Genomic DNA, 23,887 nt, shown 5'->3' with positions numbered 1-23,887 from the left:
TCACAAACAGTCACCCTTTTAAAAAATAATAATAATAAATTCATTTCAACATTAATACGAGCAAGATTTGGAAGAGTAACAAAAAATATAATTGGAAGAGTAACAAAAAACAAAACAAAAATATTAAAGTTCTTTTTAAAAAAATTCACTATTAAAAACAGAAACTACAATCCATTTTGTAATTCATTTTGTAACCAAAACTGACCAAACAAAAACTAACTCAACAAATTATAAAGCAACAAAAAGGCAAAACCATAATCAAAGTTAATAAAATTAAGTCAAAAAGAAGAAAAAGCAGCCATTGAGTATGAGTTTTCAATTTCTCTAAACAAGGAGTGGGCCTTTGCGGTATATTCACTCAGGCTGCTCAGCTTTTTCTAGGAGTGGGCCTCAAATTGTAAACCAAAATGTCCTTTCCTCTTTGTAGTTTTTTTTATTTATTTGGAGTACCTTTCCTATTAAAAGATAATATAGTATATTAAATTTACACACACAACACGGATGTTAGGACTCGAACCCAGGACCTTGTCTGATGAAGTAAATACTTCAAACCACTACATTAATGAGTTCTTTGCTCTCTTTATAGTTATTAGATGTAGATAACGATTGAATTGATCAACATTTACGAAAGTCTTAACAAAGATAAGAGAAATTCTAACTCGTTTTACACTTGCACAAATTTAATGAAATGGGCACACGTGCCTACTCTTTTCTTTTTGAGTCCGATTTTCCTGTTACCAAAGTCCCTGTGCCCCCATGTTTTCTCCCTAGTTTTGTGACATGTGTACTATAACTTAACAGGAGTTTAACTCTGTTAACTCTCTTTTAGCATTTTTTTTTTCCTTTAATTAAAAGAATTAAAATATTTATATTAGAATACACGTTTGACAAAAACACTTTGCACGCCGTTTCATCTTCTACGCTACACTTCAACCCCTACATCTTCTCTGCACTGCAAAACTCAGCCACTTCATCTTCTCTACTCTACGAAACTCAGCCCCTGCATATGGTTTTCTAGTTTGCACGTTGGTTGCTAGTTCATCAGGTAAACATGCTATGCTCTTCATGTTTTTTTCTTCTGCTTTTTGATTGCTGTTTTTTAGCATCGTATGAAAAACTTATAAACATATAACTTGTGAGAATCATATACCTAATATGCAATTCATTTGAATCAAATTCATTTGGTTTCAATTTTGTGATGACTTTTCATTTCCATGTACAGTAACAACGAATACAAAATACATTGATTTTTCTTTTCATAATTTTTCAGATAGTTTGTATTTTGGTTTTCATCTACGTCCATTTTCTAGTTTCATCAATAACTAATATGAACATATGATTGTACAGTACTTAGCTCTGTTGAATTTTTATGGAATCAATTGTAATTTTTTATAATTATGGAAGATATTTTAGATGTATAAATTTTGTTTGATTCAATTTTTGAAGGATATGAATATGGAAAATAATTGCATGGAAGATGGAGAAGGTGAAACAAGCACTGTCTTGAACATTTCAGAAGGTGAAAGCAACAAAAAGTCATCCCAAGCTATGAAAGGTAATGAAAAAATAGATTTGGTTCGTTCTAGCATTCGAAAACAACTAATTCCTGTGATTGGGATGGAGTTTGAGACAGAAGACTTGGCATTTAAATTTTATAATGCATATGCATACAATATTAGTTTTAGTATTAGAAGAAGTAGCTGTCACAAATTCAAAAGTGGCCAGTTGAGAGATAGGCTTTTTGTTTGCTTTGCTGAAGGTAAGCGTGAAATTGATAAGCGTGTTTCTAATGTGAAATATCATCGTGCTGAGATAAGATGTGGATGCTTAGCAAGGATGAAAATTAGTTGTCATTTGAATGATAAGTATTGTGTCATAGAATTTGTTTCTGAGCATAACCATATGACTACAAGTCCATCTAAGACTCATTTGTTTAGGTCTCATAGGAAGAGCACAACTTGTTGCTGTGAATAATTTAAACATGGAATTTCCGGTTAGCATGGTCAACTTATTGCAGTTACTTCATTGCATTTAGTTAAAACTTTTCTTAATTGTAATTTTGTACTTGATTGAGTATATTTCATTATTTTGACATATATATATTGTATGAGTGTAGGCACAATCACCATTGGAAGGAGAATTTGGGTTGTTTAGCTCTCAATTCACAGGTACCGGGGCCAAAAGTTCTAGTGTTGAAGTAGATCCACCTTTTTCAATTGACAAGAGTCACCAAGCGTCATAATGTTGAATTTGGGTTGTTTAGCTCTCAATTGTTGACAAGGGTTCCATAATTTGTTACAACTCTGTTTTGATTTAGAACAAGTTTGTTATGTTTGTCCTGTCTTGGCATTTGAACTTATTCTGATATTTGGCATCTCTGCCTTCTTAAGGTGTTGAAGTATTGCATTCAATGTAAATATTACTTGCATTTCAAGCCACGAAGTCATTTATCATGATGCATACTTTCCAGTAAGCTCTCTCCATGTCAGAACATGATGAAGAATGCACAATGATGTTAATAATGCAGAACCTCATACAAACTTCATAGAATTTTGGGTCATATAAAAAAGATTTTTGGGGAAAAATAATACATAATTTTTCATAGTATAGGATTTCCTTCCCATCACTATGAACCTCAGCAATGGTTGGTTCTCAATGTTCACTTCCTGCCTACCATGCCCACCTTCACTACTTTGACTACCACTAGAACCTTTTTCACTAGAATTTGATCCCTTCTTCTTTGCACCTTTTTCACTAGAACATCATCTGGGCTGTGAGCTTCCTCTTTGTTAACTTTTGGCCTGTAGAAGAAGAATATTTCCCAGCTTTCTTGCCATTTCATTTGTCACAAACAAACCGACATGAAATGAACACGTACCAACAGTTTTTGGTACAACCTAACCATATAATCCAATCACAATTCTACCTGCAAATGTAAAAGTGAAAATAGAAGTTATAGATACTGATATTAGATGCAAGCCACTATACTCTTACAGAAGCTGCAAGCATCATTACTCAAAGAATAAACCACTTCAAATAGAAGTCAGATGTCAACCACTAAAGATCCCTCACTACCCACACCCACCTACACTTACATTTTGGTATCTGTTTTAAGCAAACCTGCACATTGTATCTGGAAATTACAAATCGCACATTAGGCTAGATAACAGAACCCACAACTAGTAACAATGTTTCAAGAAACAAAATGCTTAAATATGAAATGTATTATGACAATGAAAATAGCTAGACGCAGAGACATGAGCTACATAGGCAAGCACTCTCGATATATAACATAATAATAGCATTTACACAGTTTGACCAACACACAAGGCTCCATTCATAAGCAGTTGTTCAACATTTAGGACAGCATCCCCATCTAACCACCACTCTTAACCATTTCACCATTTAACATATTCCAAATTATTAGTACCCAATAAAGCATTCATTAAATAGTATATCTGTGGACAAACAATAAAGCATTCATCCCTATGTATATAAGGGTGATTAGCTTTTGATACACACCCCAAAAACGTCTTTGTACATCCAAAAATTCCCAGAATTGCCTTTGTAGCCAAGTGTCCAGAGACATAGCTTGAAAATAGGATCAATTTAAAAGGCAAGATGGGAATTAACTTCTGATGAACCAAAATGCTGGAGGTATGCTTCAGCCAAATCAACCTTCTTCCTTCTCTTTTTCTTGAATTTTTTTTTGAAACCAAATGAATTGCATAATTGGTATATAATTATCACAAATTAATCTTTTAAAAGCTTCTTGTGCGTTGTCTCCAACACCAGCAACCAAAAAGGGGGGAAAAATTATGAAGTAGAGCCTGGCTCACCTCACGAACCAGTGGCCAACGAGCGAAATATATGCAGGGGCTGAGTTTTCGTAATTATATACCCATTACGCAATTCATTTGATAATTATATAACCAAGATGAAGCGGCTGAGTTTTTCATACGATGCTCAAAACCCAGCAATCAAAAAGCACAAGAAAAAACAATGAAGAGCAGAGGGTGCTTACCTGATGAACCAGCAGCCACCGAGCGAACTAGAAAAACAAACCATATGAAGGGGCTGAGTTTCGTAGAGCAGAGAAGATGAAGTGGCTGAGTTTTGCGGTGCAGAGAAGATGTAGGGGTTGAAGTGTAGCGTAGAAGATGAAACGGCATGCAAAGTGTTTTTGTCAAACGTGTATTCTAATGTAATATATTTTAATTAAAGAGAGTTAACAGAGTTAAACTCTTGTTAAGTTAGAGTCCACATGTCACAAAACTAGGGTGGAAACATGGGGGCACAGGGACTTTGGTAACAGGAAAATCGGACTCTTTCTTTTTGGTCTATTCCATCAAACACTTTTCTCATTAATTCTTGTAGAAGCAAAACTAGATTAAAAGGCAAGAAATTTTTCACTGTGACAGATTTACTATTTCATCTATATTATAATATGTATTTTTTTTTACCATCCTATTATAATTCAACATTTCAAATATCTATTTTTCTTCACATTTTGGTTTTCTTTTTACAATAATTTCCCTACACGTCAGTTTTCTAGTAATAACAATAATAAAAATCTAATTAGCATTTTAATTTTGAGTGGTTGTTCCAGCTTAAATTTTGGAGCAAAAACAGGAAGAATAATACTAGTCTTACCACATTTTTTATACCACAATTTTATACCACATGATGTGGCAATTGATGTGTACATACCACATCATGTAAAATACTAGTTTCTGTTTTTCTAATTTTATTTATTAAAACTCACTTCATTCATTTAATTGATGTGACATATGATATGGATATGCCACATCATGTGGTATAGAAATATAGGATAATAATGTAGTAAGTGTAGCATTACTTAAACAGAAAACCACATCCTCACTATGTGCCAGTCAATGTTGGCATATTCCAGATCTTAAAATATAATATGCTCATCATGACTTTAGAAAGACAAACAACTCCTACTTGCTAAACAGATGTTAAAATTTCATAGGCTACTCATGAATTGAATTCTAACTACAAACAAATTTCCAGATAACTAGTTGAATCAGTGAACGAGTTGATGATAATGTTGAAATGCGCAAGATGCTTGGCATATCACAATCTCTAATTGGATTTACTCAGAAAAAGCAAAATTCATTTGTGTGGGCTATATTTTGTCGAGGAAACTTGTGTTCCTTAGCACAAACAGTGGAAAATAGATTGAATCAATATTCTATGAAGCAAAAACTTTTGAATTACCTTCACAGGAAAAGTGGCATGGCAAGCTCTAGTAAATTATCATTTGTTTTTCCTATTTGAGAGCTACCAACAATTATCAACTGTGGATTAGACTGCATTCCACTATTACACCTCAAAAAGCTTGATAGGTTGGCATTCTCTCAGTTGCCAACTATGTTTAGTTCACTCCAATATCTTATATAAATCGAGAAATATTTGTGCTGATGCTGAGCATTATTTGTACGAAAGACAACAACCATTAAAAGTTATTTTAAACTAACATATTAGTAAGTATTAATATATTTTATCGTATTGTAACATATCATGCAAACTGACCAGTTATTATTTAAAGCTATAAAAACATGAACTGTATGATCTGTTCATATTTTTTGGGTTCCCAACACAAACACTTTATTGTGATTTTTTGAAGAGTTTTTTAAATTTCATTGTTTGATGTGTGGTGTGCGTGGGGTGCATGAGTAGCTATTTGGGCTAGGGCTTTGGCTTGTGTTTGGGACGTGGAGGAGATATCAACAAATTACTGTTGATCTGTTATGAGAAATGCTGACGCTATAATGCCTCTGAGTGATAACTGTTCGGTCATCTAGAATACCCTTGTAAATGTCGAAGATTGGTCCATCTATACACACGAGCGCACACAACGCACAAAGGAATGAATAAGAAATCGATGAAATGAAAATAAATAATCTATCCCAATTCTCAAGAAAAGACATAGCATTAGCACCCACACTTTGCTTTCATTTTGTTCTTTAGAACTTTACATGAAATCCAAAGAGATCAAATCTCAGCTTTCATATATTTGTTACAAACTGAGAAACAAAAATAATACTCAGCTTTATCGACTTTGTAACGTATTGACTTGACTAGGAGAGCACTGAGCAGAGCCAGCAGTGACGAGGTTAGCTACAGAAGTCTCAAAGAGCATAAAAGAACTTCTCAAAATCAGGCTTTCGCCTTCAACCAAAGTAAAAATAAATACTACTATTACAATTAGTGGAGTATTATACTCAAAGGTTTGCAAAACTTTGCTGCCCAAACAGTGAGTGAAGGGGAGAATTTGGGTTTCAAAGGAGATAGAACCAAACACTCTCAAATAATCTGAAAAATAAACTAAAGAAACTAAGAGAAACTTCCCTAGAGAGAGACCATGAATCCATTTTCTAGGAATGCCCACTGAAGATATACCTTTTCGTGATAGAAAGAGCTATAACCAATGAAGCAAAATCGATAAGTTAAGAAAAATATTCTGAATCCAAAGCAGGATACATTCATCTTTGATGTTAATAATGATGACTGAACTCAAGTGTGAGAGTACAAGTACTTTGTGCTACATAATGCACACCATTACATGTGCTGATGACAAAGCCCTCAGACCATAATTTTATTTCATCACAGACTTATTCTATAGATATTATAAACTAGAAGATGTATCGGGTAGCTATAAGCACTCGGGCACCGATCCTTAAAAAACCTAGACAAGTCTGTTGGGCCACAGCTCCCAGAATTGCAGCAATATTTATCAGTCCTGAACACAGTGCAAGGGTTGTTGCAGCCTCCTTGAGCCCTCAGTTGGTTAGGACACTGCCCATTAATATCAGCGCGGTACGTCTGATGCCCTTGGTGCACCCATTAGACGTGGGGCTAAAGTCCATAGGGACGTTGAAGCCATCAACAAGGGAAATGTCAAAGAAATCCAAGTTGTTGTACTGGTTAAGGGCATACTCAGCTAGGGTGTTTTGGGGTTGGCCATAGGCTTGTCACTAGTAAAAAAAACCCCTTGCGCGACCAAATTTTGCGCGACGAAAAACTATTCGTCGCTCAAAGTCACTTTGCGCGACGAAACTTGAAACTTCGTCACTCAAAGTCTTGGGCGATCAAATTTTGTGCGACGAAAAATAATTCGTCGCGCAAAGTCACTTCGCCCGACAAACTTTTGCGCGACGACAATACATCGTCGCTCAAAGTCTTGCGCGACCAATTTTGCGCGACGAAAAATAATTCGTCGCTCAAAGTGACTTTGCGCGACGAAAAGTAAACTTCGTCGCTCAAAGTGACTTTGCGCGACGAAAAGTAAACTTCGTCGCGCAAAGTCCTTATAAAAATAAATAAAATTAAAAAATTATTTTTTAAAATCTTTGCATGACGTAATCCAAACATTTTGTCACCTAAACCAATTTATTTTTGTTTTTTATTTTGTATGCATAACACTTAAGAAATTAAACGGTATATATATTTATTAAGTAGCTTTAAATTTATTATTTTAGATCGGATCGGATTTTTGTTAGAAAAATATATTATTATTGTTCGGATTGGGTTTTTGTTAGAAAATATATATTTTAAATTGACGATCGAATTAGTTCATTGTATTCATATAGGGTCAAGGAGTGTAGCTTTAAAAAATCATCAAAATCGGAGTTAAAATAACAGTTAAATCGTGATTTTTCATTATAACCGTCGAAGAGTTTTGTCCCATTACTTGATCTCTGAATGTTTATTTTTTCCGATTTTTAGCGTATATGATCTCGAAGTATAAACAAACTAGTTTGACGGTTGGATCGTTGAAACTAGTTTTTTTGTATGCATATGCCATCAAAACAATATATTCACTAACAATTAAGAGTTTATTTATACTTTCGTTAAATATAACATAAGATTTTGTGGTATCCACTAGTGTAAATATTTTAAATTGAAGATCAAATTCAGTCATTGTATTCATATAGGGTCAAGGAGTGTAGCTGTAAAAAATCATCAAAATCGGAGTTAAAATAGCCATTAAATCATGATTTTTCATTTATAACCGTCGAAAATTTTTGTCCCGTTACTTGATCTATGAATGCTTATTTTTTCCGATTTTTGGCATACATGATCTCGAAGTATAAACAAACAAGTTTGACGGTTGGATCGTTAAAACTAATTTCGTAGAATGTGTATGCCATCAAAATAATATATTCACTAACAATTAAGAGTTTATTTATAGTTTCGTTAAATATAACATAAGATTTTGTGGTATCCACTAGTGTAAATATTTTAAATTGAAGATCAAATTCAGTCATTGTATTCATATAGGGTCAAGGAGTGTAGCTATAAAAAATCATCAAAGTCGGAGTTAAAATAACCGTTAAATCATGATTTTTTATTTATAACCGTCGAAAAGTTTTGTCCATTACTTGATCTATGAATGTTTATTTTTTCCGATTTTTGGCGTATATGATCTCGAAGTATAAAAAAACAAGTTTGACGGTTGGATCGTTGAAACTAGTTTCTAGAATGCATATACCATCAAAACAATATATTCACTAACAATTAATTATTTATACTTTCGTTAAATATAACATAAGATTTTGTGGTATCCACTAGTGCAAATGTTTTAAATTGAAGATCAAATTCAGTCATTGTATTCATATAGGGTCAAGGAGTGTACCTGTAAAAAAATCATCAAAATCGGAGTCAAAATAACCGTTAAATCGTGATTTTTCATTTATAACTATCGAAAAGTTTTGTCCCGTTACTAGATCTCTGAATATTTATTTTTTGCAATTTTTGGGGTATACGATCTTGAAGTATATACAAACAAGTCTTACGGTTGGATCGTTGAATGGTGTGTGTGTGTATATATATATATATTTATTAAGTAGTTTTAAATTTATTTATTTTGTACGTATAACACTTAAGAAATTGAATAGTATATACATTTATTAAGTAGCTTTCACCTTAATTATATTTTAAATCATAAAATAATTTTTTTTATTTTTTCTTATTCAAAACAATTATTTTTATAAATATTGTGCTACGAACCAATTTTTTGTCTCTCAAAAGTTTGCGCGACCAACAGTTCGTCGTGCAAAACTCAAAAAATTTGTGCGAGTAACAAAAATGGGACGCGGGTTTTTAAAATAAAAAAAAACTTTAGACTTTGCACGACCAATATTTTTTGTCCCTCAAAACTTTGCGCGACCAATATATATTTTTCGTCGCGCAAAAATTTGGCCGGTACCAAAAATGGGACGCGGGACTTTTTTTATATAATTGTTTTAGACTTTGCGCGACCAATATGTACTTTTCGTCGCGCAAAAATTTAAAAATTTTGGCGGGTACCAAAAATGGGATGCGGGAATTTTTTTTTAAAAAAAATAATTTTTTTTAGACTTTGCGCAACCAATATTCCTATATTCGTCGCGCAAAGTTAAATTTTGGCGGTACCAAAAATGGGATGCGGGAAATTTTTTTTTTTTAAAATAATTTTTTTAGACTTTGCGCGACCAATATGTATTTTTCGTCGCGCAAAGTTAAATTTTGGCGGGAACCAAAAGTGGGATGCGGGAAATTTTTAAAAAAAAAATAATTTTTTTAGACTTTGCGCGACCAATATTCCTATATTCGTCGAGCAAAACTTTGCGTGACCAGCAATATTTTTCGTCCCGCAAAGTGATACGATTTTTAAAACCAAAATAACTCCTCCACCATTTTCTCAATGTCTTTCTCTACTCTTACCTCTCCTCTCTCTTTCCCTCATATCTCTCTTCACTATCTCTCACTCTCACTCACTCTCTCATCTATCTTTTCACTATCTCTCACTCTCTCATCTCTCTATCACTATCTTATCTACTTCTCTCACACTCACTTCTCCCTCTCATTCTCACTCACTCTCAATCTTGCCAAAAGGTATATTCTCTCCAAATTTTAAATTTTTTTCATTAATATGTGTTTTTGGAGTTAGTTTTGAGTTTGTGTGGGGTTTGGGGTTGAGTAAAGGGGAGAGATTGGAGTTTGGGTTGGATTTTTGGTATAACAATTTTAGGGGAGATTATGCATTCTTTTTTCTTGTTTTTTGTTGTTATTTGACCATATTTGTTTTTTTTGTAGGTAATCATCAAGACTTTGATGGCTAAAGTTGAGGATTAGGAAGCTATCAAAACATATCATCCGCCACTACCACCACAATACTCTTGTATTAGGATTTTATTATTGTACTTTGTTAATTTATGTGTACATTTTGAATATTATATATATATTTATTGGATAATTTGATCACTATTTTTAATATGTAATTTTATTTTGAATATGTCAATTTAAATTAAAGTAATTAAGAAAAATCTTACAATTAAATTAAATTTAAAAAGTAAAAATTCGAAAAAATTAATATCAACTTAAATTAAAGTGATTTAAAAAAAATCATACAATTAAATTAAATTTAAAAAGTAAAAATTTGAATAAACTAATATAAATAAATTAATATTAAAAAAATAATAAAACAAAAAGTCAAAAACCTTGCGCGACAAAATATTTTGTAGAGCAAACTATTAAATTAGTTTATTTTAATTAAAAAAATTTAAAACACAAAAAATATTTAGTCGCGCAAATATTTGCGCGACGTTAGTATTCATCGCGCAAAACTCTAAAAATGTAGGCGGGTACCAAAAATGGGAAGCGGGAATTTTTTATTTTTTTATAAATTTTTTTGAGACTTTGCGCGACAAATATTTTTCGTCGCTCAAACCTTTGCGTGACCAATGTGTTTCGTCGCGCAAACCTTTGCGCAACCAATGTGTTTCGTCGCGCAAACCTTTGCCCGACCAATGTGTTTCGTCGCGCTAAGTTTTGTGCGACCAATATTTTTTCGTCGCGCAAAGTTACTTTGCACGACCAATATTTTTTCGTTGCGCAAAGTCTTTCTTCACAATCTTTGCGCGACGAAGTTTCTGTCGCGTTAAAATTCGTCGCGCAAAGTGTAAAATGTAGTAGCGTTGGCATTGGAGGACACCCCCACAATCACCTGTTTGACATCTCCCACATCCGGCTCCATCAAAGCTTCATCCGGTTCGGGCCCAAATTTAAATGCGAGCCCTTTGGGTTCCGGCATGCACATCTAGGGCCCAACTTTGGCCTCTATTAAGTTGGAGTCCGCCGCCTGGCGTGGCTGCTGCCCAGACTGTGAAGGGGCAGTTGTTTCGGATATTGAATCGAGCTGCGTTGGTTGATGCAAAGAAGAGAGTGGCACATAGGATGCAGAAGGCTGGGAGAGTCTTGAGGATGCTCATAATGCAATTTGTTTTTTTATGCATTTGTTGTTAAGGTTTCTAAAGCTTATATAGAGCAGGGCATGGCGACATATGTGACATATTATAAATATGAAAAGGACGTCACTTTTCTTAGCTCATTGTTCCACGCATGGAAATAGGACCAATATTTCTTCTTCTTCTTTTTTTCACAAGATCAGAAAAAATGAGGAGAGACTTTTTCCACGGGGAGTAGGTAATGTCGCACATGTAATTTTATTTTACAAATTAAGTCAGTTATGAGACAAGATATGATTAAGCAAAAATTGTGTAACGAAAAACACCATTAAATACAATATTAGAACATATTCTAAATTTGAATTCCTCTTTATTTATAAACGGAAAATATAGTTCAAGATTGTTAACATAGCTATTCATTAACCACCAAAAAGGAGGTGTAAAGGGTTTGTAACTTAAGTAGTTAAATGCATTACCTTTGCATCGAGATCCTAGGTTCGATTTCCTCTCCTTGAATACAATATCGCATGTCTCCAAAAAATAATAATAATAATAATTAATTATAAAAAATAAAAATAAAAACCTCACCAAAGACAAGTTAGATTTTATAAGTTTAAATCTTCTTTAAATGTCACAATTGATTTAGAAAAAGAAAAAAGGTGAAAATTGACCAAGTTTCGACATGGTGTGGTTTACTTCGACTTGTAAAAGTTGATGAAGTTAGTCGGCCAGCATTTAGGATCACCCACCCCATTAATTAGTTTGGTGAGCTGAGTTTTAGAGTTTGGCTGGATATGAACGTAATTAAGGGATAGGCCAGTTGTTAATTAATTGACCAGACTAAATTAAGGAGCACTAAGCAGGCAGTATCGATGAGAATTATCCAACTAACAATAGCAAGTTTCAATAAAGAGCCAAGAAACTTCTTGCCATTAGACTTGCACTTATGGCCGTTTATAAAACGACTTTCTCGCATGTGTATTATGTGAGCGGCACATAAAGTTATATGTAAGAGAGTCGTTTCATGAAACGGATGTTTGTAAATTTTTCTTTTTTGTGCAAGGAAGATATTCAAGTATATTGTTTTATCGCTTGCCCTTACGATCACATACAATTCTACTCTATCATCATTAGTTTGCTATAGGTCTATAACCAAGTTTAGTAATGCCATTGGAAAAAGGGAAAAGGCCAATGGTGTTGGTTTTTTGTGTTGGAAACTTTAGTTTGGTGATAAAGCGTTTATAATTTCGGCTCCCATCCACTGTCCAATTGTAAATATCCACTGATCAACATTAACAAAAGTCTCAACAAAGATAAGAAAAATTCTAGCTCGTATCGGACTTGCGCAAATTTAATCAAATGGGCACGGAATATGTAGGCAAAGAAGAAGTCTTCGTTTCACACATTGAAATTGCTGGACAGTTTCTTATTGTCCATTCTTTCCAGAAGACCAAGACTTTTCGCCAAAACCGAAATCGTGGAAGATACGTACTTTGAGGTTCATGACTCACAAACTGTTAAATATTTCTAAATTAAGCTGCCTCTTTTTACCAAATACTTGGGTTGTTAAATATTTCTAATTTCCAATTATATGCTAATTGTTGTGTAAATATGTCGTTTTGATTCATAGGTTGACAAGATAATGCACACAGATTTATATTGAGCTTTGAGAAACGCCGGTCCAGTTAAATTTAGCAGCAGGCTGGCACAATATATGGGTCAACCCTATAAATTGTTGTGATATATTATATATCATGGGTCGATATCGATGGTCAGTCCACACTGAAAAAAAGTCCTCCCCTATATTCGCAAGGAGACATATGATATTTTGGAATATTCTTCCACCCTTAATTGCATGCAATATTTCTGCCCTCTATTTGTGGTGTGGGTCGTTTTTTCTCCAGTTTCACCTTTAATTGCGAAGGGATTTGAGGCCGACATTGTTGAAAAATTAGGGTTTAAATGCTATATTCATTGAAAATAAAGATTCTACATTAACAGAAATAAATATAAAATTTACTGCATAAAAAAACACAAATAATAAGATATAAAGTGAAAGTTAGGATTATGAAAACTATAATAGGGTGGAACTTTTATTAATGGATGTGTGCCTCACGGATAGTAAGGCACATATCCACATCAAGGGGTTCTTGAAAACAAAAAATATACTAACAAGACAATGGATTATCCTGAAAAGACAAAAACAAAATTAGTACACTTCGCTGCTCCGGCCTTCAAAAATTCAAGACCTGTCGTTAATTCAATAAATCATGGGCAGAAGAGAACCATATAGTTAGTGCCAGCAGGGCATGTAAACGTGGCGTCACTGTCGAGAGGGTAAGTGTAAGCCTCAGGGCACCGAGCCTTAAAAAACCTGGAGTAGCTCGTAGGGCCACATCTGGTGGAATTGCAACAATATTGATCAGTATTGAAGACATTGCAGGGGTTGTTGCACCCACCGGGTGCCCTCAAATCAAGAGGGCACTCCCCGTTTATATCAGCCGCGCATCGAATCCCCTTGCAATCACCACCACCCGTGGGACTAAATTCCATAGGAAGATTAAACCCATCAACCAGAGAAATATCCAAAAAATCTAAGTCAAATTGTTGGGGGTGATATTCAGCCATGGTGTATGGCGGTTGACCAAAATCTTGGCATTTGAGGTGACCTCCACAATCACCTGTTAAACATTTGCCGCGTCCAGCTTCGTTGAAGCTGCACCCAGTCCGTCCCCAAATTTGGGCAGGGAAAGTACCCGTGTTCACGTCGAAGGACCAAGTTTGGCCTGGAAGAAGCTGCTTCCCACCGCCGGGTCTGGAGGCTGCCCACACGGTGAAGTGGCATTGGTTTCGGACTTCGAAACGTGTTGCATGAACGGTTGCAACGAAAAGGGTGATGATGATCAATAGGATGGGGAAAACTGATGAGAGGTTTTTTCTGATGAGCAGCAGGCTCATTTTGGAATTGAATTGTAAAGATGCTATATTCATGAGGTTAATTGTATAGACCAAAGAAGAACTGTATCACGAAATTAAATGGCATCCCTTTCTTAGGTCATTTTCTTTATTTTCTAGTCTATGTCCACTACTGCACATGGAAAGGAAAGAGAAATTTCTTCTTCACTTTCCCTTTTTTCCACAAGGAAGAAAAAAAAAAAAGCAAGCAAATTAAATCAATGATGTGTAATTTTATTCTACGAAATTAAATCAATTAGACAAGTTTAGCTACATTTGTATGGAGTTGCTAATCATCCCTATCCAATAAGACATCAAGCATGAATGTGTCTCTTTTGGCCCTATTATATCATACAAAAAATACAAAATATAATATGTGTCTAAAAAAAAAGGAAATTATATTGAATTTATCCGAGTCTGAAACATCAGTTAATTATGTTAATTCTTAAAAAAGCTTCATACACATTTAGGGTCTGTTTGGTTAAAGATTTAAGATTTCAACTTCCTACTAAGTAAGCATTGATATTTTGTCGGTAGACATACCTTTTCACAAAGACTGGTCCAATTAATTTAGTAGCAGGCGGCCAAAATACATGAAAGACTCATGGGTGGGATCTGTGGCCAGTCCACGCGGGAGAAATAGTAATACGCTTTCTGTCCACAGCTTCTCAAGGAGACTGGATATTTTGGCATATACATTATTTTCCACCTTCAATTAATTGTCATTGTATACAACAAGCTACATTGCTATGACCAAGTTTTTCCTTTTGACCAGTCAACAAGAAGACTAAGAAAATCGAATTTGACTTGCTTCCTCCCCCTCCCTTAGCCTTAGGCATCTTTTGGACTAGGAATATTAAGGGCCTTAAAAATCCTTACTTTTTACTAAGATGTATTTAGTTTCATACATCGTTCTCAAATAGGATTATTATTATCAATACTTATGTGATATGAAGACTAAAATTATTTACTATTAATATAATGGAATACTATTGATGATGTCGATATTAACAATATATCGAGATGATAATTGATCTATTAGTTTTTCTTCTAATTCTAAAAAATTGAAGACTATAGTTTCATCATTAACAGAACCAATATTTTTTTGCAGTTTGGGTCCGCAGAACAATTCTACAATAGATCGATAGAGTTGTATACATAATTTATGTTCAGATTTGTTTTTGGCTTGATGCGCAAAAGTAAACATACAAATTTGTCAATACTGCAAACAAAAAAAAAGTATGGACTTGACTAAGAGAGCACAGAGCACAGCCAGCAGTGATGGGGTTTATCCAATTTGCTATAGAAATCTCGAAGACCATAAGAGAATTTCTAGGAATCAGACTTGTGCCTTATTTATTATTATTATTATTATTACAATTAATGGAATATTATAGTCAAAGTTTGCAATACTTTGCTGCCCAAACGGTGAAGGGACAATTGCGTTCCAAAAGAGATAGAACCAAAACACTCTAAAATCTGAAAAATAAACCAAAGAAAATAAGGGCTCGTATGATGACTATTTCAATTTTAGTTTTTAGTTTTTTTTTTTAGTGGTAGAGTATAGAGAAAAGTGAGAGTAAGAATGAGATTGGGAGAGAGAATGAGAGCGGAGGATGGGAGGGAAGAGTAACAAAAGTGAAAACAAAAACTTGGAAGTGAAAACAATTCCAAATAGATTTTCAGTTTTTAATTTTTGTTTTCACTTTTGTTACTCTTCCCCTCCATCCTCCCCTCTCATCTTCCCTCTCAATCCCATCTTCATTCTCATTCTCACTTCCATTCTCCCTCTTTTCCCCTCACTACTCTAGCACAAAAAATAAAACTAAAAAGTAAAATTGAAATAATTATATCAAACGGCCCTAAAGGAAACTTCCCTAAAGATCTCAAGCATCTGACACCCTGAATTGTTTTCCATTTATAGGTCTCTTTTTCATATATGAATACTTTTACTAGGAATGGCCACTGAAGATATGCCTTTTTTTAATAAACCATTGAGCTTCAACATTAGTTTCGAATGTAGGTAACCAAATTTTCACATTCATTAGGTAATATATGAAGCAAAATCCCCCAGCATTAAGAAAAATAAAGCATGACTGATGATCGTAAGAGTTTCACTTTATTTTTCAGTCATTTTTCATGGAATAGATCGAAATTAAAGATGGTGCTACTCAATAGAAAATGAAAAACTGAGACTTTCATTTCGTTATGATGTCTGAACCGAGTGAGAGAGTACAGGTACTTTGTTTTACATAATGCACACCATTACATGTGCTGATGACAAAGCCCTCAAACTAATTTTATTGCATCAGACTTATTCATAGATATTATAAACTAGAAGATGTATCTGCTTCTTCATGGGCAGAACACAACCTTATAGTTCGTCCCGCCAGGGCATGTAAATAAGCTTGTTTTGTCATCCTGAGGGTAGCTATCACTACTACAAAAAGTGAAAAAGACGACCAGAAAACAACGACGGTCTAAGTGAAAACCGTCGTGGTTTATAAAAAGACGACGGTTCTAAAAACACCGTCGTGTAATACAACCTTAGACAACTAAAAAATGGAGTTTCAAATGGCTGTTCAAAAACAACGACGTACATAATTAAACAACCGACGTCTATTTGAAACAGATTTCCTCAGTGTAAAATCAATGCCAACAAAGAACGGCAGAAGTTATGAATCGACCGACGTAGAAAGTAAAGACGACGATTTCAATAAAAACTGCCGTTTTTACTCATAAAATAACACGACGAGGTTTTCGTATAAGACGCCGTATAATTACAAACAAATCCACGGCTTTAAAATACAAAATATCGCCGTATTAAATTAATTTACAACGACGGAAAATATAAATATATCGACGTCATTCTCGTATAGTTCTACTACGTTATCTTTAAATCGTACAATAAAATTTATCGTCGTATTTATTCATTTTATACGTCGTACCTTTAATTTTAACGGTCGTCTTAATAAGAATTTTTGTTAACAATTTTTTTCTTTGATTTTCTTATCCTACGTCGGTAGATCTACTTAATGACAAGAATTGAAATAACCACGACGGTTTATATAGAACACCGCCGACATAATCAGTTTTGTCTGAGATCCCAAGGGTTACGAAATCTTACCAGATGGAACTCTGTTCCACATCATAATCTTAACAGATGACACAGATTTGCAAATATTGCGTCGTGTTAGTTTACAAATTCTAGAACATTAATTTCCCTCATTTTAAATTTCCTCGGGAAAGAAAAATCTATTTATCACGCTTTGGAATTGAAAACTAAAACTGAAAGAATACGGGAAAAAAAACTCCATTTATAATTTAAAATTAAAATCCACGTCGGTTGTAGTACACTTAACGACGTTTAACAAAATAATCTACGTCGGTAATTATAAATCTACCGCCATCGTAACTTAATATAGACGACGAGAAAAGACGACGGTAGAACAGAAAACCGCCGTTGTTTCAGTTTCTTTAACATATCTTTCTGCAGGACTTGTGTAGTTCAAAGCATTGACAATGTCTTCATCATATCTCCCAGAAACTACTGATTCAATTGCTCATGCTTTAGAGGCCATCTGAAGCCATTTCTATTCTTTATCGCATTCTTGAAACCCATCTTCTTCTTCTGAAGCTCTACGGATAAAGGAAGAGGCTATCACAATAAATCCGACGGATCTTCTTAGGCAAGAAAATCAAGCAGAGGATCAGGCACATCTGATCTTCAGATTTCCCTGAGAAGCGAACTTTCCTTCGACAGCGAGTGGAGGCCAGGCTTGCATCTCTTTTGATGGAAAGCAAGGAGTATTCAGAAGCACTAAGTGTCCTATCAGGCTTGATCAAGGAAGTGAGAAGGCTAGTTGACAAGCTTCTTCTTGTGGACATATATTTGATGCGAGTAAGCTCAATTTCTCTTTGAGAAAACATCCAAATTATTATCTTTGAGACATGAGAGACTGAGAGAGGAAGAACTTGGAACCTTAAATGTAAACCGAAAATGAATGAAAGCGACAAATTTATAGAATAAATTTTTAAAACCAACGGCGGTCCTTACAAACAAACCGCCGTTTAAATTGTAAAATCAACGTCGGTATGATCGACGTATATTACAGAAATCCACGTCGGTAAATTAATAAAAACGACGTGTTAAATAATATACCATGACGCGAGTTATTACTTATGTACTTTAATTTTTGAGTTTACTACGACGGTACCTACAAACTACTGTCGTATTTATTTACCACGTCCGAAGTTAAATGTACCGTCGTATTTTGTAATTTATACGTCGTAGTTATATGTAACCGCCATATTATTTTTTTGAAATGGTTTTATATGTAAGCAACTTTTCGTCTACTTGACTTACACATTTGTTGTTTTTATATTTTTATTTTATTTAAATCTGTCATCCAAAAAAGAAACTTTACATATTGCAGAATATTAATTTCCTTCGTTTTAAATTTCCTCCGGAAAAAAAACTCTATTTATAACGCACTGTAATTGAAAAATAAACTGAAAGGTCACGGGAAAAAAAATTCTATTCATAATTTAAAAATTAAAATCCACGTCGGTTATATTAAACCTAACGACGTTAAATGAAATGATTCCACGTCGAATGAAAAATATTGCGTCGTTTTAGTTAAAAACGACGTAGTTAAATGTAACCGCCGTATTATTTTTTTGAAATGGTTTTATATGTAAGCAACTTTTCGACTTACACATGCACTGTTTCCAAACCCGATTAAAAATTTCAATCTCCCAGAGAAACCTTTTCGTCTTTTTTCCTTGTCAGAGCATTGTCAGAGTTTCTCATCGTCTTCCTCTCGTCTTCTTCGTCGTCTCTGAACTTAAACATCGATCATCTTCCTCTTGCTTTCATTGCACGCAAAAGGTAAGCTTTCATTTTCACTATTTTGGTTACTGTTTTGCATGCTCATACGTTTTTTGTTTGAAAAATCTTTTTACCTTTTTTCTGGCCAAAATCATTTTACTTCTTTCCAAGTTTGATAAAATATACAGACAAAGAGAGAAAGTTTCCAACTTTGAAGACAACTACATCAACTAAATAAGACGACGGTAGACCACGACGGTTCGTCAGTTGTTCTAGCGTCGTCTGAAAATTGACAAAGTTGTTTTTAAAATAATAGTCTTTTTTTATATGCTTGTTTAATTGCAGGTTTGATTTCGCTGAACAATGGTTTTTGTTTTTCCCTTATTTGATAAAATATAAAGAAAAAGAAACTAGGGTTGGTATCTAATATAGACGATAAAATATAAATAATAGTTTACCACGACGGTGTATTACTATTGACGTCGTGTGAACATATATACCACGACGTTATATAAATAATGGTTTTAAACATTTATTACGTCTGAGATTATTTCATTGCGTCGTCTAAAATCATATCATACGTCGTATTTTTTTAATACCGTCGTTTGTGTTCTTAATGTTTTCCTGAAATATTTTCACTTGCAGTTTTGTCTGTTAAAATGGTTTCTCAACAACAAACTAAGGATTCTGGCTCCAAGAAGCTTGGAATGGTAGCTCCTCAAGATAAGTCTTCGAAGGAGATGAAGTCTTCGAAGAAGATGAAGTTTGCTTCATCATCTGCTGAGACAGAACAAACCAGCCAGACAACAATCTCAGATGATTCAAAGACTGGTCGAGGTATGAGCACAATGCCTCGTGTTGTGAAGAGAAAGCTTCAGAAACTGAGGCCAATTGTTGAGTACAATAAAAGGGGGAAAGGTGTTGGCCAAGCACATATTGAGATGCAGTCGTATATTGGTGTGTTGGCACGCTCCAGGATCCCACTTGTGGACAAGAAATGGTCCCAAATCCCCAAGGATATAAAGGAGCAGATTTGGGAAGCAGTTGACATGGCTTTTGTCGTAGGCCAAGGGGGCAAGACCTCTGTTTTAGCTTCTGCTTCCAAGAAATGGAAGGATTTCAAGTCTACACTAACGAGGCATTATATCCTTCCATACACCAATGACAGGGAGAAATTAAGCCAACCCCCTGAAACATATAAATTCATAGAGAAAGCACAATGGGATGCCTTTGTAGCTTCAAGGCTATCCAAAGATTTTGAGTCTGTGCATTCTCAACATGCACAGATTAGGGAGAAACTCGAGTACAATCATCGATTGTCTCGAAAAGGATATGCTGGATTGGAGGATCAATTGGAGGAAACCATGCCTGGGGTAGAAATTGATCGATCTACCTTATGGAAGAGAGCTAGACAGGACAAACATGGTAACATCCCTGATCCAAAGGTGGCAGAGAAAGCAAAATTAATTGTAAGCCTACTATCACTCTGTTTTAAATTTTTATTAAACTGTGAATTATTCTTATTACGTCGTATGTTATATTTTTCGTCGTGTGAATGATATTACCACGTCGAAAAGTTTTTAAAAACGTCGTTAAAGGTCTAAATAGGAATCACTACTATGTTTTCTGTAATTACAGCATAAGACGTCGGTGGTTCATTTTCGCGTCGTGTGAATGATATTACCACGTCGAAAATTTTTTAAAAACGTCGTTAACGGTCTAAATAGGAATCACTACTCTGTTATCTTTAATTATAGCATAAGACGTCGGTTGTTTATTCATTTCGTCGTTTTAAATAAATAACCACGTCGGTATAACTACCGTCGTGATAAGTTATAATAACGTCGGTTTATACGTTATTGCGTCGTGTGAAATTATATAATACGTCGTTTGTACATAAATAACCGTCGTGTGTTTTTTTGTTTATCTTTTTTTAGGATGAATTGCAGAAACAAGTCTCGGAAGGCAAAGTCAGAGTAGATGGCAGCAATGATGTGCTGACCATGGCTTTGGGCCCCGAGCATCCAGGCAGACTGAGGGGAGTTGGTGCTGGTGTTTCCCCAAGGCAATATTTCAATTTGCCCAAACCACAGAGGGTGAGCTTTGACGACCGTTTGAAGGACAGTTTAAGAGTTCTCCTTCAAGAAGAGACTAAAAAGATGGAGGCTAAGGCAAGGGAAGAGGCCTTAAGGATGGAGGCTAGGACAAAACAATTGGTAGAGGCTGAGAGGGAGCATTTCCTGAGTCAGCTTTCCCAATTAATTCCCAATTTTGATCCAAGCATGCTTAAACCAAGAATTAGCCAAAGCCCCAAAAATCCAATGTCTGACAAAGCTAGCTGCTCTGGAGGTTATGTGAGATCCCTACATTTGGAGGATGATACTGCCAAAATGGGGAAACATCAGCCAGATGAAGAGAAGGAAGAAGAAAAAAGAGATGAAGAGAAGGAAGAAGAAAAGGAGAAAGAAGATGAAGAAAAGCATGACGACAAGGTATGTTCACATAACTTTGCCTTTTTTATTTGTTTTTCAAAATTTCAGACGTCGATATTTTTATTTAATCCGTCGTTTGTTTAAAACTTAGACGGCGGAATTTTTTTAAGACGTAATAAAATATTTAAACGACGGTTTTTGCACCGTCGTTTAAATGGTTTCAGACGACGCTTTATTCATAAAACCGTCGTCTTTATTGAATTACCACGACAGTTTTTTCACCGTCGTTTAAATACTTTTAAGACGACGTTTTATTACTTAAACCGTCGTCTTTATTGAATTACCACGTCATTTTTTTTATTTCTTTAAACAGGTTATTGAAGTTGGTGCTTATTCAAATATGGAGGCGCCATCTTCTTTAAAAACCCTTTGTCGTTTTGTGGAAACGACACTCCTGCCTGAGGATAAGACACTCCAATTTACAATTGATAAGGAGGTGTTTGGTGGTGAGCGCGATACCTTCCTCCTGCCTGAAGATATTACACAATTTGCAGGCATGGAAGAAATTGGAGCTACTGTATTGGCTGTATATATGAGGTTTGTACTTCTAAAATAATACCTCGTTGGTTTATATATTGCGTCGTCTTAACTAACTAACCACGTCGTCTTAACTAACTACCGTCGTGATAAATATATTATAACGTCCTCATCTATTTCAGTACGTCGTGTGAAATATTATAATACGTCGTTTTTTTATACATAACCGTCGTGTTTGTTTGTGCTGACTTGTTTATATTATTTTATGTATTTAGGTACTTACACGATGTTTTGAAACAAGCCAATATGTGCAGCATGGTTGGCTTTATTGACCCTGCTACAGTTAGTGCCAACTCTGGCACAATAACTGAAAGATCACGACTGGTAGCAGCTCGACTTCAGAAGACAGACGGTGAACAGCTTTTCATGATGCCTTACAATCCAGGGTTAGTCTCCTTAGGATTTTGTTTTTATGATTTTCAATAAATGACAGCTTATAAACTAACCACGTCGGTGTTTTATTTTATTTAGTCGTTTGAAACTACTAACCACGTCGGTATTTATTTGTCGTCGTGATAAATATATAATGTCGTCGTTATCTACTTTATTTCGTCGTGTGAAATACTATAATACGTCGTTTTTGTAAATAACCGTCGTTTTTATATTAATTTTGTGCAGCCGTCATTGGATCCTGCTGATTGTAAGAGCAAAGAAGGAGACCGTCTATTTTCTGGATCCTCTGCCAGGTCATCGTGTGGTCGACGAAGAGGCGAAAAACATCGTGAACAGTGCTTTAAAAATATATAATACCCACATAGGCCGAGCAGGACGTAAAAATGTAATTTGGAAAACTCTCTCAGGCACACCAAAGCAACCCAGCAATGTCGAATGCGGGTATTATGTGATGCGCTTCATGAGGGACATCATCATGGATCCTTCCTTGGGGTTTGAGAATAAGGTAAGAAGAAATTACCTTCATACATTTCACGTCGTTTTTTGTATTATCAACGACGGTCATGTAAAATTAACGTCGTTGAATGGATATACTACGTCGGTTATGAAAAATATCGTCGTCTGTGATTGAATTTCTTTTTATTTATAAACCCTAATAGTCATTGTTTATGCAGTATGCCAAGGGAAACCAGGAAGCTTCATACCCCCAAGAAGCCATTGATGAAGTCCGGAATGAATGGGCAGAGTTTGTTTTCCAAATTATTAAACAGGGCAATTATTGAACACTTGATATTTATGTATAATGTACAAATTTTCTCTATAATATGTAATGTAAAAATTTGTTGAGGTTTTCTTAAATTAAAAAAAAAACAAACATACAAATTGCTTAACCGACGTGTAATACTTTTCCAACGACCTAATAAAGTCACAAACCGTCGTATTTTGTTGTTTCGTGTTTTAAACAATTACGACGTAAAAATATAGTTAGACGACGTTCTTTGAACAATTGAGTCGTTTATGGTTTACAACATCTTCAATTTCTTAAGGGTTCAGGGTATCATCGACGACGTTTATGTAACGACAGCGGTTAAGTCGTTGATATATATATTTTACGTCGTATAGTTAAATAGCCGCCATGGTTTCTCATTTTAACGACGTCATTTTAACGACTTAGTAGTCTATTACAATTTACAACGTCTACAATTTATTAACACCGACGTGGTTTGTTGTTGTGGTAAGAATATTTTATTATTTTTATATCAAAATATTCAAAATAAATTTAAAATAAATCAGAAAATTGAAAAGTCAACTCCTATGAAGTCATTGATATATTTTCTTCCACATAAACCTTGAAAATTCATTTTGAATACAAAATTTAAAATGACCATCCAAACAAATTGTTTTGATGAGTCATAAAATCACTT

The 23,887-nt window shown here is 34.6% G+C and overlaps 2 protein-coding genes and 1 long non-coding RNA gene across 4 annotated transcripts in view; 1 reads left to right on the top strand and 2 right to left on the bottom strand.

Moving 5' to 3' along the window:
• Positions 764 to 2,374, top strand: LOC18775872. Its single transcript, XR_002271583.1, has 3 exons — positions 764 to 1,045; positions 1,447 to 1,555; positions 2,117 to 2,374. It is a non-coding gene; the product is annotated as an uncharacterized LOC18775872 (long non-coding RNA).
• LOC18777485 (protein P21) lies at positions 13,217 to 14,542 on the bottom strand. Its single transcript, XM_007210010.2, has one exon. The coding sequence runs from the start codon at positions 14,244 to 14,246 to the stop codon at positions 13,524 to 13,526; it is 723 nt and encodes a 240-aa protein (XP_007210072.2). The 5' UTR covers positions 14,247 to 14,542; the 3' UTR covers positions 13,217 to 13,523.
• The window catches only part of LOC18777804 (protein P21), a 12,629-nt gene continuing 5,129 nt past the window's right edge, over positions 16,388 to 23,887 (bottom strand). Inside the window, exon 2 of one of the 2 annotated variants that reach the window (XM_020563393.1) lies at positions 16,388 to 16,642. In XM_020563393.1, the coding sequence (XP_020418982.1) occupies positions 16,566 to 16,642 (77 nt within the window). In that variant the 3' untranslated portion in view covers positions 16,388 to 16,565. Of the gene's footprint in view, positions 16,646 to 23,887 lie in introns of both variants that reach the window. The other variant, XM_020563392.1, reaches the window with a different exon arrangement.

This window comes from Prunus persica, chromosome G5, assembly GCF_000346465.2.
Source record: "Prunus persica cultivar Lovell chromosome G5, Prunus_persica_NCBIv2, whole genome shotgun sequence".
Lineage (NCBI taxonomy): Eukaryota > Viridiplantae > Streptophyta > Magnoliopsida > Rosales > Rosaceae > Prunus > Prunus persica.
Note: the sequence above shows the minus strand (reverse complement) of the source record. Positions and strands in the feature narration are given on the sequence as shown.

Coding starts and splice junctions, on each gene's coding strand:
- LOC18777485 (XM_007210010.2), bottom strand. CDS start 14,246: ATGAATATAGCATCTTTACAATTCAATTCCAAAATGAGCCTGCTGCTC.